The sequence below is a fragment of the Cariama cristata genome, unplaced genomic scaffold (genome assembly GCF_000690535.1).
Source record: "Cariama cristata isolate BGI_N322 unplaced genomic scaffold, ASM69053v1 scaffold8493, whole genome shotgun sequence".
NCBI lineage: Eukaryota > Metazoa > Chordata > Aves > Cariamiformes > Cariamidae > Cariama > Cariama cristata.
In genome coordinates this window covers 70486-83607 of record NW_009610091.1, presented here as the reverse complement: position 1 = coordinate 83607, position 13122 = coordinate 70486, and the positions used below count along the sequence as shown (strand labels likewise).

Sequence of the window (13122 nt, the reverse complement as noted above, 5' to 3'; positions counted from 1 at the left end):
ACATCAGTGTGTTATCAACATTATTCTGATCCTAAATCCAGAACACAACACTGTACCAGATACTAGGAAGAAAGTTAACTCTATCCCGGCCAAAACCAGGACACTCAGTATAATTGCTATCAGAAATACAGAAATAAGGCTGTGATCGTGGCTGATTGAATGCTTCTTTTTTGAAAGGAGATAGTGAATGTAGTGCAACTCAAACTTTTTTGAGACCTAGAATTCGTAAATGTCTTGTGGCTCTCGTGAGACTGAGCTATTGAGATCAGTGGGAATTCTGTTAACGAAGATGTATTAGTTATTATAATGTTTTCCCAGTTTTTCCTTTTAAAAATATTATAATATTCCTATAAAATTCACTGTGAATCCTGCATGAATAGTTCTGAAGTTAAAAGTCCAAGTCATTTCCCATTTAAACTCTTCTTACTTTCCATTCTTCTAGATTTGGACTCAACAGGATCGGCAATGCATCCTCGATACTTTAGCGCAGCTATTACTGGATAAGGAATGTACTGTCTTGATTGGCCGTCAAGTTCGGCCAATCTTGTTGGATTTGTTGGAAAGAAATGCAGAAGCCATTAAAGCTGGTGGCCAAATCAACCATGATCGACATGAAAGGCTGTGTGTAGCAATGAGCAAGCTGGTTGCTGACCACCCTGATGTTTTGCCGTGAGTAACGTAATGTCTGTTTGGGTGGTGTTGGACCTTAGGGAGTGTATGCTTGTCATGGTGACGAGAGGTGGTATTACAATTTGGATTGTTGCACACTATTACAAATGTGTTTTGAATTGAAAGAACGATTTAGAAAACACGAGTCTTAAACACAGCTTATTTAAATTAAATTGTGTTGTTAGATTGAACATGATTTTCATCTTAATGATGAAAAGAAAAGCAAAACAGCTGGCATGAAAATTGCTCGCAAGCAAAATCTCTGCACTTAAGATTAGACCTGTAGACCAGTAGAAGACAAAGTTGTGTAAGCAGCAGTCAGTATTACTCTTTCAGTAAACCAGAGCAATCAAAGAGATTTCACCAAAGGCAGTACTGTTTCCCCTTGATAATTAAGTAATGATTTCTAATATGGTAAAGTGTCTGTTGTCAGCTGATTGCTGAAGTGGTTGTCTCTCCCAAGTGTGGACAAAGTTAAATATAGGCCTTAGTTCTCAGTATACCATCAATTACTGTCTCAGGACCTCTGTCCTGACATTTTTACTAGTGTCTTATTTTCCTTTCCTCTGGCTTAGACATCTGTGTTCCATTTCTTTCTCTCTTTCTCTTTCTTCTAAAGATTTGCTTTAAGATATTTTAAGAATACATCACCAGTTTTCCAGAGGCTTTTCCTGGAGAGCTCAGATACAAACACAGTCCGATATGGGCGCAGACGAATGAAGTTACGGGACCTCATGGAGGCAGCCTATAGATTTTTACAAAAGGAGCAATCAGTTTTCCGGGAACTATGGGACTGGAGTGTGTGTATTCCACTCCTGAGGAGTCATGACACTTTAGTCCGTTGGTAAGTTAAACCCCCCCAATCTTCTCCATTGAAAACATGTATGTGTATCTTGAATTGTATTTAACAATGTTACCATGCAAGTAGAAAAGAATCTGCAAATAATGCCAGAAAAAATCTGTACCCCTAGTATCTGTAACTGTGTTTCTTACCTGATCTTTTGAAAGCTGTAGTGATCTACCACAGGGTGAAACTTAGGCTAGTTCTTAGTTGTGCTTAAAGCTATGGTCTGGAGAATCTTTTCAAATAACTTCAGTTTACCCAAGTTGGATTCATGGGAGATGGTGAATTTATGACTTCACCTCTACTGTAAGTTTGGTGGTGTATTGCATGCTTTCTAGCATGTTATCCTAGAAAAAAAGTAGAGATGAACCTACTGTCAATCCAACTTAGATTACAGTGATGTATTGTACTGTTCTGCCTTGATACACTATTAATGAGTTGGGGTTTTTTCTATTGCTTGTATATAGACATCTCAGTCACTGTAAAGCTTGATTGATTTAAGCTACGCTTCCTAATTGGCTTTGCTGCAGACTTTGACTGTGGTTTTGGTCAGATGTTTTAAGTTAGGTCTCTGCCTGCAGGGCTTCAACCTAGTCACTTGATCTACCTTATTTATGTGAATGGCAGTGTTGATAGTGCCTTTTATTTGTTTAAGAAAAGGTCTTTAGTAGTCGTCTTTTTTTTTTTAAACATAAATTCAGAATTATGTTAGTAACACATAACTTTAAAATAAGGTGTATAATTCAGGAAGGGCAGGAACAAGAGTGTTGTCAAACGTATGAGCCATTTATGAAGCTCTTCAGGATGACATACACTTACATAGTCTTAGAAAAAGAAATAGAATTTCTAATTCATTGACTGGAATTGGTTTACCTGGTGTTCAGCTATGATCTTAAATGAATGAGCTGGCTTTTGATTTTGTCCTGAATCAGTCTTCTCTTGGCAACTCTTTTTTCTTCCTCTCCTTGCCAAGCTCATTGAAAACTTTGTTCTTGGAAGGTAAAAACAGTGATATAATAAACGAGAAGTGGTTTATGATTTATATTAAGAGACCTTTTGTTGTGAGACAGCTTTGTGTAGTAATGAAGTCAAGACTTGGGAGTTGTTGGCTTTTTTTGACACTGAGTCTTGAGTTCGTTGTGTTAGGGTTATTTTAGAAATAGCATGAAATAGAAAGTGATTTTGAAAGGGAAATGGTAGGAGGAGAAAAAAAAATCCGGCAAAGAAAACCTGATTTTCATTGTCTCATATGTTAACCTTCATTTATTTGGGAAAGTGCTCCCTTTTACTATATTTCTGTTGATCACTCAGTCCTTCAGAGAAAGGTTAGCTAGTTGGTGTATAAATTATCAAGTATGCCATGACAGAATTGCTTTTCTCAGTTTTTAGATTAGGGAAATATCTCAGAGAATGTTAAGCATAGCACTAAAATAATTTCTATGAAGAAAGTTTTCTGTGTGTTTTTCCAAATTTGATGTTTTGGTTTGCAATTGACAGTTGTCAAACTAGATTTCTTAAGACTGTTTTGACATGTTTTATTCTAAATATAATTTTTAGGTATACTTCAAACTGTCTTGCTCTGGTTACATGCATGAATGATGAGCACAAATTATCTTTTCTGAAGAAGATATTCAGTCCTGAGGAGCTGATACATTTCAGACTAAAGTAAGAACTTTTAAAATCTTGAGCACTACTTGGTTTTGTTGATGGCTTTCAGTTGAGTTAATAAACATGTATTTCACAGGCTGCTAGAAGAATCTCAGCTGCAGAATGTGGAACAAGCCCTTGTTTTGGCCAATCCAGACTCCTCATTTTGGCAAAAGGAGGAAGAACTGCAATATACGCAAGGACATGTTATATCAGGCGACCTCTCTGCAAATGTAGTAGCTGTATGTGGTATTGTGCTGCCTAGACTACAGCTTGTTTCTGGAGAGCAGGTATGTAACCTAGGATTAAGTCTGTACATATTTTTTTTTTTTTTTAAGAATCCCTAAATGCGGTGAACTGACTCTTTATTTCCTGCTTAAATGACGTTGAGATACTATGGGTAGTGTGGGTATCTTTAGCTTTCTTGATGTGTGCTGTAAGCTAGTGTTGCATAATATATGCACTGCAAAGAAGCTCTTTAGTGGAATAAAGCAATGAAGACATAATAGTGCTGTTCATTTTATCTTCATGTGGCGGTTCTTATAAACATGCTGCAAAAGAGTATTCAGCCTTACATAGTATCTCCAGTCCAAGTTAGGGTGATATTCCATAGCTGAGTGAAGCCAGGATTGGGTACAGTTACTTTGACCTGCATGAAGTAGTTCTTTTGTGCTATAAAAACCTCTTATAAACAGCCTTTTCCCAAACATGTTATTAGTTCTTCTCTTAAAACGAAAGTAAACGAGGCTGCTACTTGCTCTTCTAGAAGGCAGAAAAAGGGGAGAGGAAATGAGCAAGAACTTAATTTCTCCACCTGAGTTAAGTGTAATGCAGAATGTAGTGCCTTATAGCTTTAGGAAGTCCACCAAAGGCATAAACATTTCTGAGCAAAGAGTATTTAACCTTTTTTCTCTTGAGATGCTGTTCATCTTGAACTGTTCAGGTTCTTTTTTGTAGCTGCAACCGGTATTCTTGACTATGTTTCTCATTTAGGTACAGTTTTAGCTCTTTGCTGAGTACTCCTATTTAATTTTGCAACTGATCTGCAAATGAAGGACAAGAAATGAATGAAGACTACCAATGTCCAGAATTTCTTTCCTTGCTTCTGCTACTTAAGAGCAGTTTCCTCCCAAATCCTTCCCCTCCCTCCAACTTCTGTAGTTCAATTTGCTGTATTCTAGCTTTTTAAATTATTTTTTTTTTTATAGGATTGAGGGTGTGGTTTGAAATTCATGGCAGCAGGGGAAACTGTAGAGCTCTTTAAGGAGACTCTTAGTCCCATACCAGTGTCACTGCTGCTACAGCTGTGCTGAAGATAGGCCATGCTATAAACTGGGTTGCTGCAAGGATACTCTTTGTCTGTGAGGGAGTAGAAAACTTCTCAAAAAGACATGCTTTTATTTTAATAGCCACAGGTATTTCTCTGATCTGGTATACAGTGTAGTTCCAGTTACACTGGGGAGGTTCCAGTTGCAGCTGAGGAGGTCTGATGAAGAGGTAGGAGCAAACTGTGAGGGAAAGCAGGTACTCTCAAAAACTAGCATTGTTACGAGAGAAGTACATGAAACTATATCTGAAAAGAAGATCAAACTTAAATATAAGACACTAGTTTTGGTGCAGTATGTACTCCGATTTCTTTTCTCTGTGCCTTTTGGCTGCAAAGCACTAGTTTTGTTACCATATACTACTATATAAGTGACTGTAGGAGAGTCAAAATACTTGGAGAGTATCTGTAGCATTGATTAATTACCATTCAATAAACTACATTCGTTGCATTTTGGATAAAATAAAAACGTTACTGAATTTACCTCATTTTTGTGTACTGAGTTTAATAATCTTATACTTTGGCCTATGCAGAAAGAAGTAAATACAATAGTTAATACATACTTGCATCATCTGAATCTAACTGCTGTTTGATTTGTCCTGTGAGTTGGATCCATTCTGATGACTTAATTTCACTTATTGCAAATTATATTTGATTGACTTGTGTTATCATTGAATAGTTACTATGCCTGTACCGACGACTTAGTGTAAACTCCCTTTGGGAATATACTTTAAGTGTTTCACCTATAATAAGTTTTTGATGAAATCTGTTTTAATAGCTGACATTAAATACAGCTTTAGAATCCTTTATTTTATTTGATATGTGTTGACAGATCTGCAGGCCAAAACTTTCTAGTTGTCAGACTCACTTTCCTAATTGTTATGTATTCTACAACCTGTAAAAAAAGTAACAATTTCAGTGTAGTAACTCAAATTTTATGTTTGAACAGGAAAATAACACCGACCGTTTTGTTTTGGTTGAATCTGCCTTCACAAATCTTCAAAACCTTGCTATTGCTGTAGCATATCAGAGCCCTGTTTTATTAGAAGGACCAATAGGATGTGGCAAGACTTCTTTAATTGAATATTTAGCAGCTGTTACAGGAAGAGCAAAGCCTCCTCATATTTTGAAAGTCCAACTTGGGGATCAAACTGATAGTAAGGTAACTGGTTAAGTTGTTTTATGGCTGGATGATCAGACATCATTTTTACTTAAAGCATGGACTTAATTTTCTAATAAGATAATGTTTAACTTTTTACCTGAAGACCCTACAACCCTCAACTCTGTAGTATTGGTCTTACTATTGATGAGAATAAATAAATGTCAAGAAAAATCACAGTTAAGCTTCAGTAGGTTTTAAATTCTGTGCATAATTGTGCTGTATCTGTTTTATTCAAATGATATTTTGTCAGAGTTTTCCTAGGTGGAAGAGCCCTATTAATTTTTTTAAATTAATAATAATTTCTTTGTATTGGAAAAAAAAAAAAGATTTTAAAATTACTCAAGCTGGTACCGAAGGCTATATGGAGACCTTTATTTCAGTTTAAGTGAGCTAATGTCAGTTTAATCTGATGCCAGTTTCTTGTGGTAAAGGTGAGACAAAGTAAGATCCTATGATGTTGAAGACACTTACGTCATAGTGATCTAGCTCTGCTTGTAGAGGTAAAACCAGAGGTGAAGGTAACTTTACGTTCTTCTGGTTTTGCATATGTAACTTTTAAGCCTGAATTGGTTTGTGTTGTTTGGCTCAATTTATGTTTAGTTTTCTACGGTGGTTAGTATCTACCAGAAGTGCTATCTAAAGGTTTTTCTTAGCATACAAAAGCACCTTCTTTACTTGCATAGAACAGCTGGTTTCACCGTCTCACAACTGTTCTCCGCGAGAGTATCTTTTTGTATACGAGTAAGATCACCATATTAAGAAAAAGTGATAAATTTCAAGGTACAAAATATGCAGTAGTGAAACCATAAACATAATTATTTAAGGAATGCTTAAATGTGGAAGTTACAACTTTATGGAGAAGCCATATACAACTTTATGGAGAAACCATGGCTGGTTTTGTATCTTTGAATAACTTGCTTTACAATTCCTCTTATTAGCTTAGTCTCAAACTTTTTGAAGATATAAAATAAAGCTCAGTGCAACCTGAGACGGTTTTGTATGTTGTACTGTTGATTGTTTGTTAATTACACTGGCACAGCTCTGTAAATTCACTTAATTTTAATTACTTTGTTTCAGTTAGATTCATAGATGGGATGGGGGGTGAAATTCTTTCTTAATTAAAAAAAGTGTAATGCTGGGCACAGGTTACCAAATGGATTGTTTAGTAATGTGGAGGCTAAGTAAGTGTTACTTATATAGCAACTTTGGTCATTTTGCTAAGTTTTTAGTTTGAGTTTTTTTAAGGGATGTAATGAACAAGTCTCTGATTTACTGATTGTTTCCATCATAGATGCTGCTTGGTATGTATCGTTGTACAGATATACCAGGGGAGTTTGTGTGGCAGCCTGGAACCTTGACACAAGCTGTTACCAAAGGTCATTGGATACTTCTGGAGGATATTGATTATGCTCCTCTGGATGTGGTATGTATGTTCATGTTCACTGTAAGCTGCTGGTCTTAAGGACCATACTAGCAATTTTTGGAGTCTAATCACCATGAGTTCTGTAGCAGCACGGTGAAAATACTGCCCCTTTAGGAGGGGTTAGAAAGAGGCAACCTGTCTGTCTTTGTTCACTATTAGCACACCACGTGAGTTTTTGTCGTTGTTTTAGGGTAGTCCTGACACTACCACTGATGCCAAATTTCATGCTGAAGATCTGAATTGACACTGATAATGAGCTATGTGTCTTTTAAATCATGTTTTAATATTTGAAAACAAAACAAATGTGGCCCCAAACACCACAGAATATTGTCACTGTATTAGAGTGGTGCTGTTAGTAAGATTTTTAGTGTTGTCTGGTTTTTGGTTTGGAATTGTTTTTTTTTTCTTACCTCTTGCTTGGATATTAAAAATACGTTGTTACATTAGGCAGTATAATTTTTAACAGATTTACTGTTTTCAAGCTCCAGAAGGACTAGTTAGACTGTCATCCTTCCCTTTTGAAGTAATGGCTGCTGAAAGCATGTCTTCTGCAAGAACGATGTCATAGAGATGTTTGCTGTATAGGCCTGCTGGACATTCTGCAGATAGTGGTTTGCTTTCACATCTGTTCTGTAAAGCATCCTTTGTGTGACTAAATAACCTGACAGCTTGTTTATTGGGTTCTAGGCTTCTAAAATATAGGGAATTTGTAAGAAATCCAAGAAAATACTGCTTGTATATACTAGACAGTTTTTCAGTGCCGGAGGGTCGTGTACTTATTTACTTCTGTGGACTCAGCTCATTGCATTCATCATAAGCATGCCCTGAGTAGTATCTTGCATTCATCTCTCCCCTTCTTTAGGTCCTCCCTGCAGGCATCCTGTCTCCTTTCTCCATATCAAAGTCTCCATGCTTGCCTCCCTCTGTGCTGAGGGATCATTGTAGTCTTACCTCCGTTTTTTCCTTCCACCATTATTACTGTCCTTCTACATGGAAGGATAGATTCTTTAAATAGATACCAAATTCTCCTGGGGATAGCAGGGTATACATGGAAAATTGTTGATGTTTGAGAATGACATCTTTGAGATGCAGGTCATCTTTGTTCAGGCAGATAAAGAAAATAAGGCTTCTGACATGGAAGTCTCTAATAATTCATTTGACAATTCAAAATAAATAGTTTTGGTTTGTACTTCAGTGTAAAGACTGTAATTTCCATTCTCTTCTCAGTAAATCTGGTTGCAGGAGAAAGTTGATAGGTAAACATTACACTTGTGACTTCCACTGCCAATTGAAATTACCAGGGACTGCAATTCCTGTTAGCGTCACTTGGAAGTGCAGTCTCTGAGAACGGCAGTTGCTGACAATGTAGTGGTGCTCAGTGGAAGTGCTGTAGCATCTCAAGTGTGAAATGAGTGGGCATGGGTGTGCTGTCTGTTACAGTTTCACAAAAAAAGTTGGTTTATGAATTTTCTTCTCTTCTCCAGATCTCTGTGCTGATTCCTCTTTTGGAAAAAAGAGAGTTGCTGATTCCTGGTCGTGGTGACTGTTTAAAAGTAGCATCAGGATTCCAGTTTTTTGCAACCAGGAGGTAGGCTTGTAAAGTTAAATGATGTTAAGAGCATGGATATCCTATTTTTAAGTCAAAGACAGGAAGTGCAAGGTACTTGGGCAGGAGTATTTTAGGAATTTCCAATTAACAAGCAATAGAAGCCATAAAAATTGTGAAAGGAATTCTTTCACTTTAGAGCAGCCTTATGTTATTACTGAGTGAATCTAGTCTTTATACAGAAAGATCATTTCAGCAAGGCTGAAGGAATGAAACTTGCTGGGGGGAACCATACAAAACTAATCCCTAACCAAAACAAAATACTGCTCTCAGGAATTACTGTGTGAAGAAGATTTATGATTGATATTCACAAAGTGTCTTGACTTGCTAGTTTTAATAGCACCTCTGTAAAATATTTCATGGTTTTGCTGATCTTGAGGTGGTTGGTAGTCTGACTACTGAATGATTAATTTTCTGGGTTTTGTTTTTTTATTGCACCTCCTTGATCAGTTGTATACATGCGTTCCCTGGAAGGTTGACTTTTTTTAAGAGTTTCATGAGTAATTTTAACTGAACTCTGCATCTATAATAAGATAAAGTTCCTTTATTTGAGAATCACGAAGAAAGAAATAGAAGGAAATTTTTTTTGGTTTTGTGGAAGTCTTGTGTCAATGTAGACGTTTGTAATGTTTTCTCGCCAGAAGAAGATTTAAGGTACTCTCCCTGATGGTTTCACTGTAGTAATGGCTACAACCAACCAAAAAGCAAACCAAATGAAAAAATACCAGAAAACAAAATCCAAACCACAAATCCAATATCTAATGCTTTGCATATGCGAGGCTTATTTCCACTGTGGGTATAACACACGGCTGCCTAGTTATTTGTGCCGTAAAAAAAAAAAACCAGAACAAAATATATCATGGAAAGGACTGTGAGCCTGAAGAATAAGGGAAAATAATGGAAAGACTGTGGAGGGGACAGGGACTGGACATGCTTTTCGTGTATCTTTGCAGTAGAGCGCAGATCCTTTAGGGTCTGTGGAAGGCATTTCCCAGGCCACTTCTGTCAGGCTCCACTCTTTACAAAGGATTCTGTATGTTGCTTCTGATAGACTTAACTGTCAGTTGTCTTTCTGCAAGTGTCTCTATGAAGATTTTGCACTACAGGGGGAAAACCACTGTGACAGAAGAGCAGGTAATTTGAAAAGCAGAGAGAGGCAAGGTAGGGTATGTGACAGTACAGTGACAAACAGTAGGTGATCTATGCATGCACATTATGCTGTAGCAGCAGTATGTAACATGTTCTTTGATGTGCAGGAGTGCTCTGAAAATGTTGAATTCTTCAGCAAGACTCAATATGCTGTGTTTCTTCCTGTTGTTCTGATTTAGAATATTCAGTTGTGGTGGAGGTTGGTACAGGCAACAAAGCAGCCACGCTGCTCTTTTGGACAAATACTGGACCAAAATACATCTTGATAACATGAACAAAGGAGAACTCAAGGAGGTATGGTGTGTATTGCTCTGCTGTGGCATGTGAATGATTGTTTCAATTAAGGATAATACATGTTTTTCAGTAGTAAATTTGATCCTTATTTTTATCTCCCAGGTTCCACATACACCCTTATTTCAGATTTATCCTGCCAATTTTGAAGTAAATGGGCAGTTTGTCAGGAAAATTTGGAGTGAATTGTACAGAGATTCCTGGAACTTGCCTTGGCAAACATAGTTCTGCTTTGAATGGGTCTATGAATCAAATTAGTTTGCCATTTTGTAGCCCACAGAGATTTAAGAACAAAGAGGAAAAGAAAAAAAGAAAATTGAGCTTACTCTAATCCTGAGTTCTAAGCATTGAGATGAAAAATAATTGGTCAGTTATCAATTACAAGTAACTGGTTCTATTGACATCTTTTGTTAGCATCTCTAGGGAGTTATTGCTTTGTGTGGTCCTTCAAAAAAATTAAAGGAGCCCAGGACTTAAATGAAAATAGAATTCTCTAGAGATTCTCCTTGTGATACAGAGCTCAGAATAGGATCTGATTTTAAAAGAGGTTTGCGTAAGGGAAAAGGGGGTGAATAGTCTTCTAGCAGAAGAGTTGAGGAGAAAGTTCTGTATTTTCTAGAATGAAGAAGATGGTTTTTCAGTAGGATTAATTCATTCCTGGGCACTCCTTCAGCAGCCAGCACAGTTATGGGTGACCTTGAATATCTGTATGTTTTTCCATTTTGTCATTTGTCAGTTAATTGTTATGAATGGGGCGAGAACAGCACTTACTTTGTACTTGTAGGTTTTGTTGGAGAGGAAGCAAGTAGATGCACGGGGAGGCCTCTGCAGACAGTTTGCTGGAGATACACATACTTGTATGCTGTAGCTACTTCTACTACAATTAGGTCCACATGCACAGGAGTTCTAGGAAACTCACAGTTGCAGTATTAAAAAAGGCTATCTGACTGAACTGATGTCGAAGATGACCTCCAGAAAGGACCAATATTAAATTAAAGCTTGGCTGTCAAAACCTTAAGAAAAAAGGAAGCTTCCATGCTAAACATGTCACTTACCTCTAGGTTCTTTTTGTTCTTTTTTGTAACTTTGTAGCTCAAGTCACAAAAATACATAAATCGAACCCTATGTAAGATTCTGTAGTAGTAGAAGAAGAGACAGTGGTAGAAAACACCCACTTGGTTGTCTTGAAAGTATACTCATTAACCAGTTCTTCTGTTTAATCTTAAAAGTCAGTCTGGCAGGGTAGGATCGGTGTTCCTGGCCTGTATCTGTGAAAAGCTTATTTTGGGAAGCACTGATTTTGGTTGGCAAGCTTTAGTGGAGAAAACTGAGCTGAAATGAAATTGCAGAAGAAAAATTAGCCCGTTAATGTGTCTTTGTCAGCAAGGTGAATAGACAACTTGAATGCTCAAAAAATTCAGTCATAAAAAGAGGACAGGAGGTAAGAACTTTTGTTACCAGTTGTAAAGTTGTATGATCATGATTTGAGTTTAGATCAGGTTGAGTGTACCTTTTGTTTTTCTTGTTGGTATTTGTGCAAATGCATTAAATGAATTTGAGTAGTGTTGACTTGGCAAAATTCACTTTTGGCATCCAAATTGTTATCAAACAAGTCACAATAACTTATTTTCTTCAGATGAGAGATTCCAAGAGAGCAGTTTTGTGCAGCTTTTTAGCTTGAGTAGTGAAGTGCATCCTGTTAAAATTTGAGGGGCTGGTGATTTCCTTCTGATACTAAAGATTGTTTGTTTGTTTGAGATTTCTTGTTTTCTTTTTTCAGGTCCTTCAAAGGAGATACCCCAGCCTTGCTCTTGTAACTGATCACTTGCTAGACATTTACATTGACCTTACGGGAGACAAGTATCAGGCATCAGAAAACAGTGCTTCTGACTTCAGACCTATACCAGAAGATTCATCAGACTCAAGATCAGAAAATAAGAAACCAAATCTGGAAGGAAGAGAACTATCTCTGAGGTTGTCTTTCCTAATATGTTTATTAAAAGGAAATTTAGCCAGCTAGCTGCAGAGATAGAAGGGCTTATCTTTTTTAGTTTTCTTAATTTTTTTTTAAAATAATGATAAAAGTTTGATTAATTAAACTGGAATTTCATAAAACCTGGGAAAATCAATTTTTTTATTTTAAAATAATGATTTATGTATCTTTTAAAAAAACCTTAATGTGAATTATTTAGGGCTTCCTATTTGCTATACTTTTTTTTTTTTTCGAGGAAAAAGCGTAGGTTTTGTCATATGTGGTGCTGAGTCGGTATCAAGCCATATGGATTACTTCTCAATTCATTTTAACACAAAATATCAGTTCTAGTTAAGAACTAGAATGTATTGTATAATCTTCTCACAATAGCTAGTAGGTAACGTTTTCAGCAATTGTATATATTTGCTTATCTAGATAATTTCATATTAGACACTCAACAGCATTCTAACTCTACAGATGACTGAAAATAATCCGATCTGTAGTGTAATATTAATTTCAGAATTTTTATGATGAATGATGAAATGCAGATTGATTCCCCCCCCATTATTTTTCCTCTCATACCAAATATCAGTTCTAGTCATGTGGAAGTTCTGTAACCGGTAGTGCTTTGTGAATTAGTCTGTAAAAACTAGGTGTGGGTAGTACCTAATATTTTTGTGAAGCAGGAGACTGTCACTAATTTTAAAACAGCAGTTGTTTTTCTAGAATTAGATGTTTCCTTTTCTTGCCTTTGGAAGACTTTGTTGATAATGAATCAGTATCTTGAAAAAGTAGGGTTTTTTTAATACCTTTCTGGATGAAAAGCTTACTGCTTTTCATTTTTTCAATTTCACAATTACTTTATGGTTTAACGGAGTACACATTATCTATTTCTAAGCAACATATCTGAAAGCAACACTGCTGGTCTTTGTGTGCTCAGCTACTCTTTAGAATTAGCATCCTATTTATACATGTCTTCTCCTGTACACCTTACACAACAACTAAATGTGCAATTGCCAGAAGATGACATAATGA

The 13122-nt window shown here is 36.5% G+C and overlaps 1 protein-coding gene across 1 annotated transcript in view; it reads left to right on the top strand.

Moving 5' to 3' along the window:
- Positions 1-442: 442 nt before the first annotated feature.
- MDN1 (MDN1, midasin homolog (yeast)) overlaps positions 443-13122 on the top strand; it is a gene marked incomplete at both ends in the record, with an annotated part of 82657 nt that continues 69977 nt past the window's right edge. Inside the window, 10 exons of the mRNA XM_009697758.1 lie at positions 443-669; positions 1289-1513; positions 3071-3178; positions 3258-3450; positions 4682-4684; positions 5434-5646; positions 6938-7069; positions 8554-8657; positions 10004-10118; positions 11896-12089. Coding sequence (XP_009696060.1) covers positions 443-669; positions 1289-1513; positions 3071-3178; positions 3258-3450; positions 4682-4684; positions 5434-5646; positions 6938-7069; positions 8554-8657; positions 10004-10118; positions 11896-12089 — 1514 coding nt within the window. The remainder of the gene's footprint in view (positions 670-1288; positions 1514-3070; positions 3179-3257; positions 3451-4681; positions 4685-5433; positions 5647-6937; positions 7070-8553; positions 8658-10003; positions 10119-11895; positions 12090-13122) is intronic.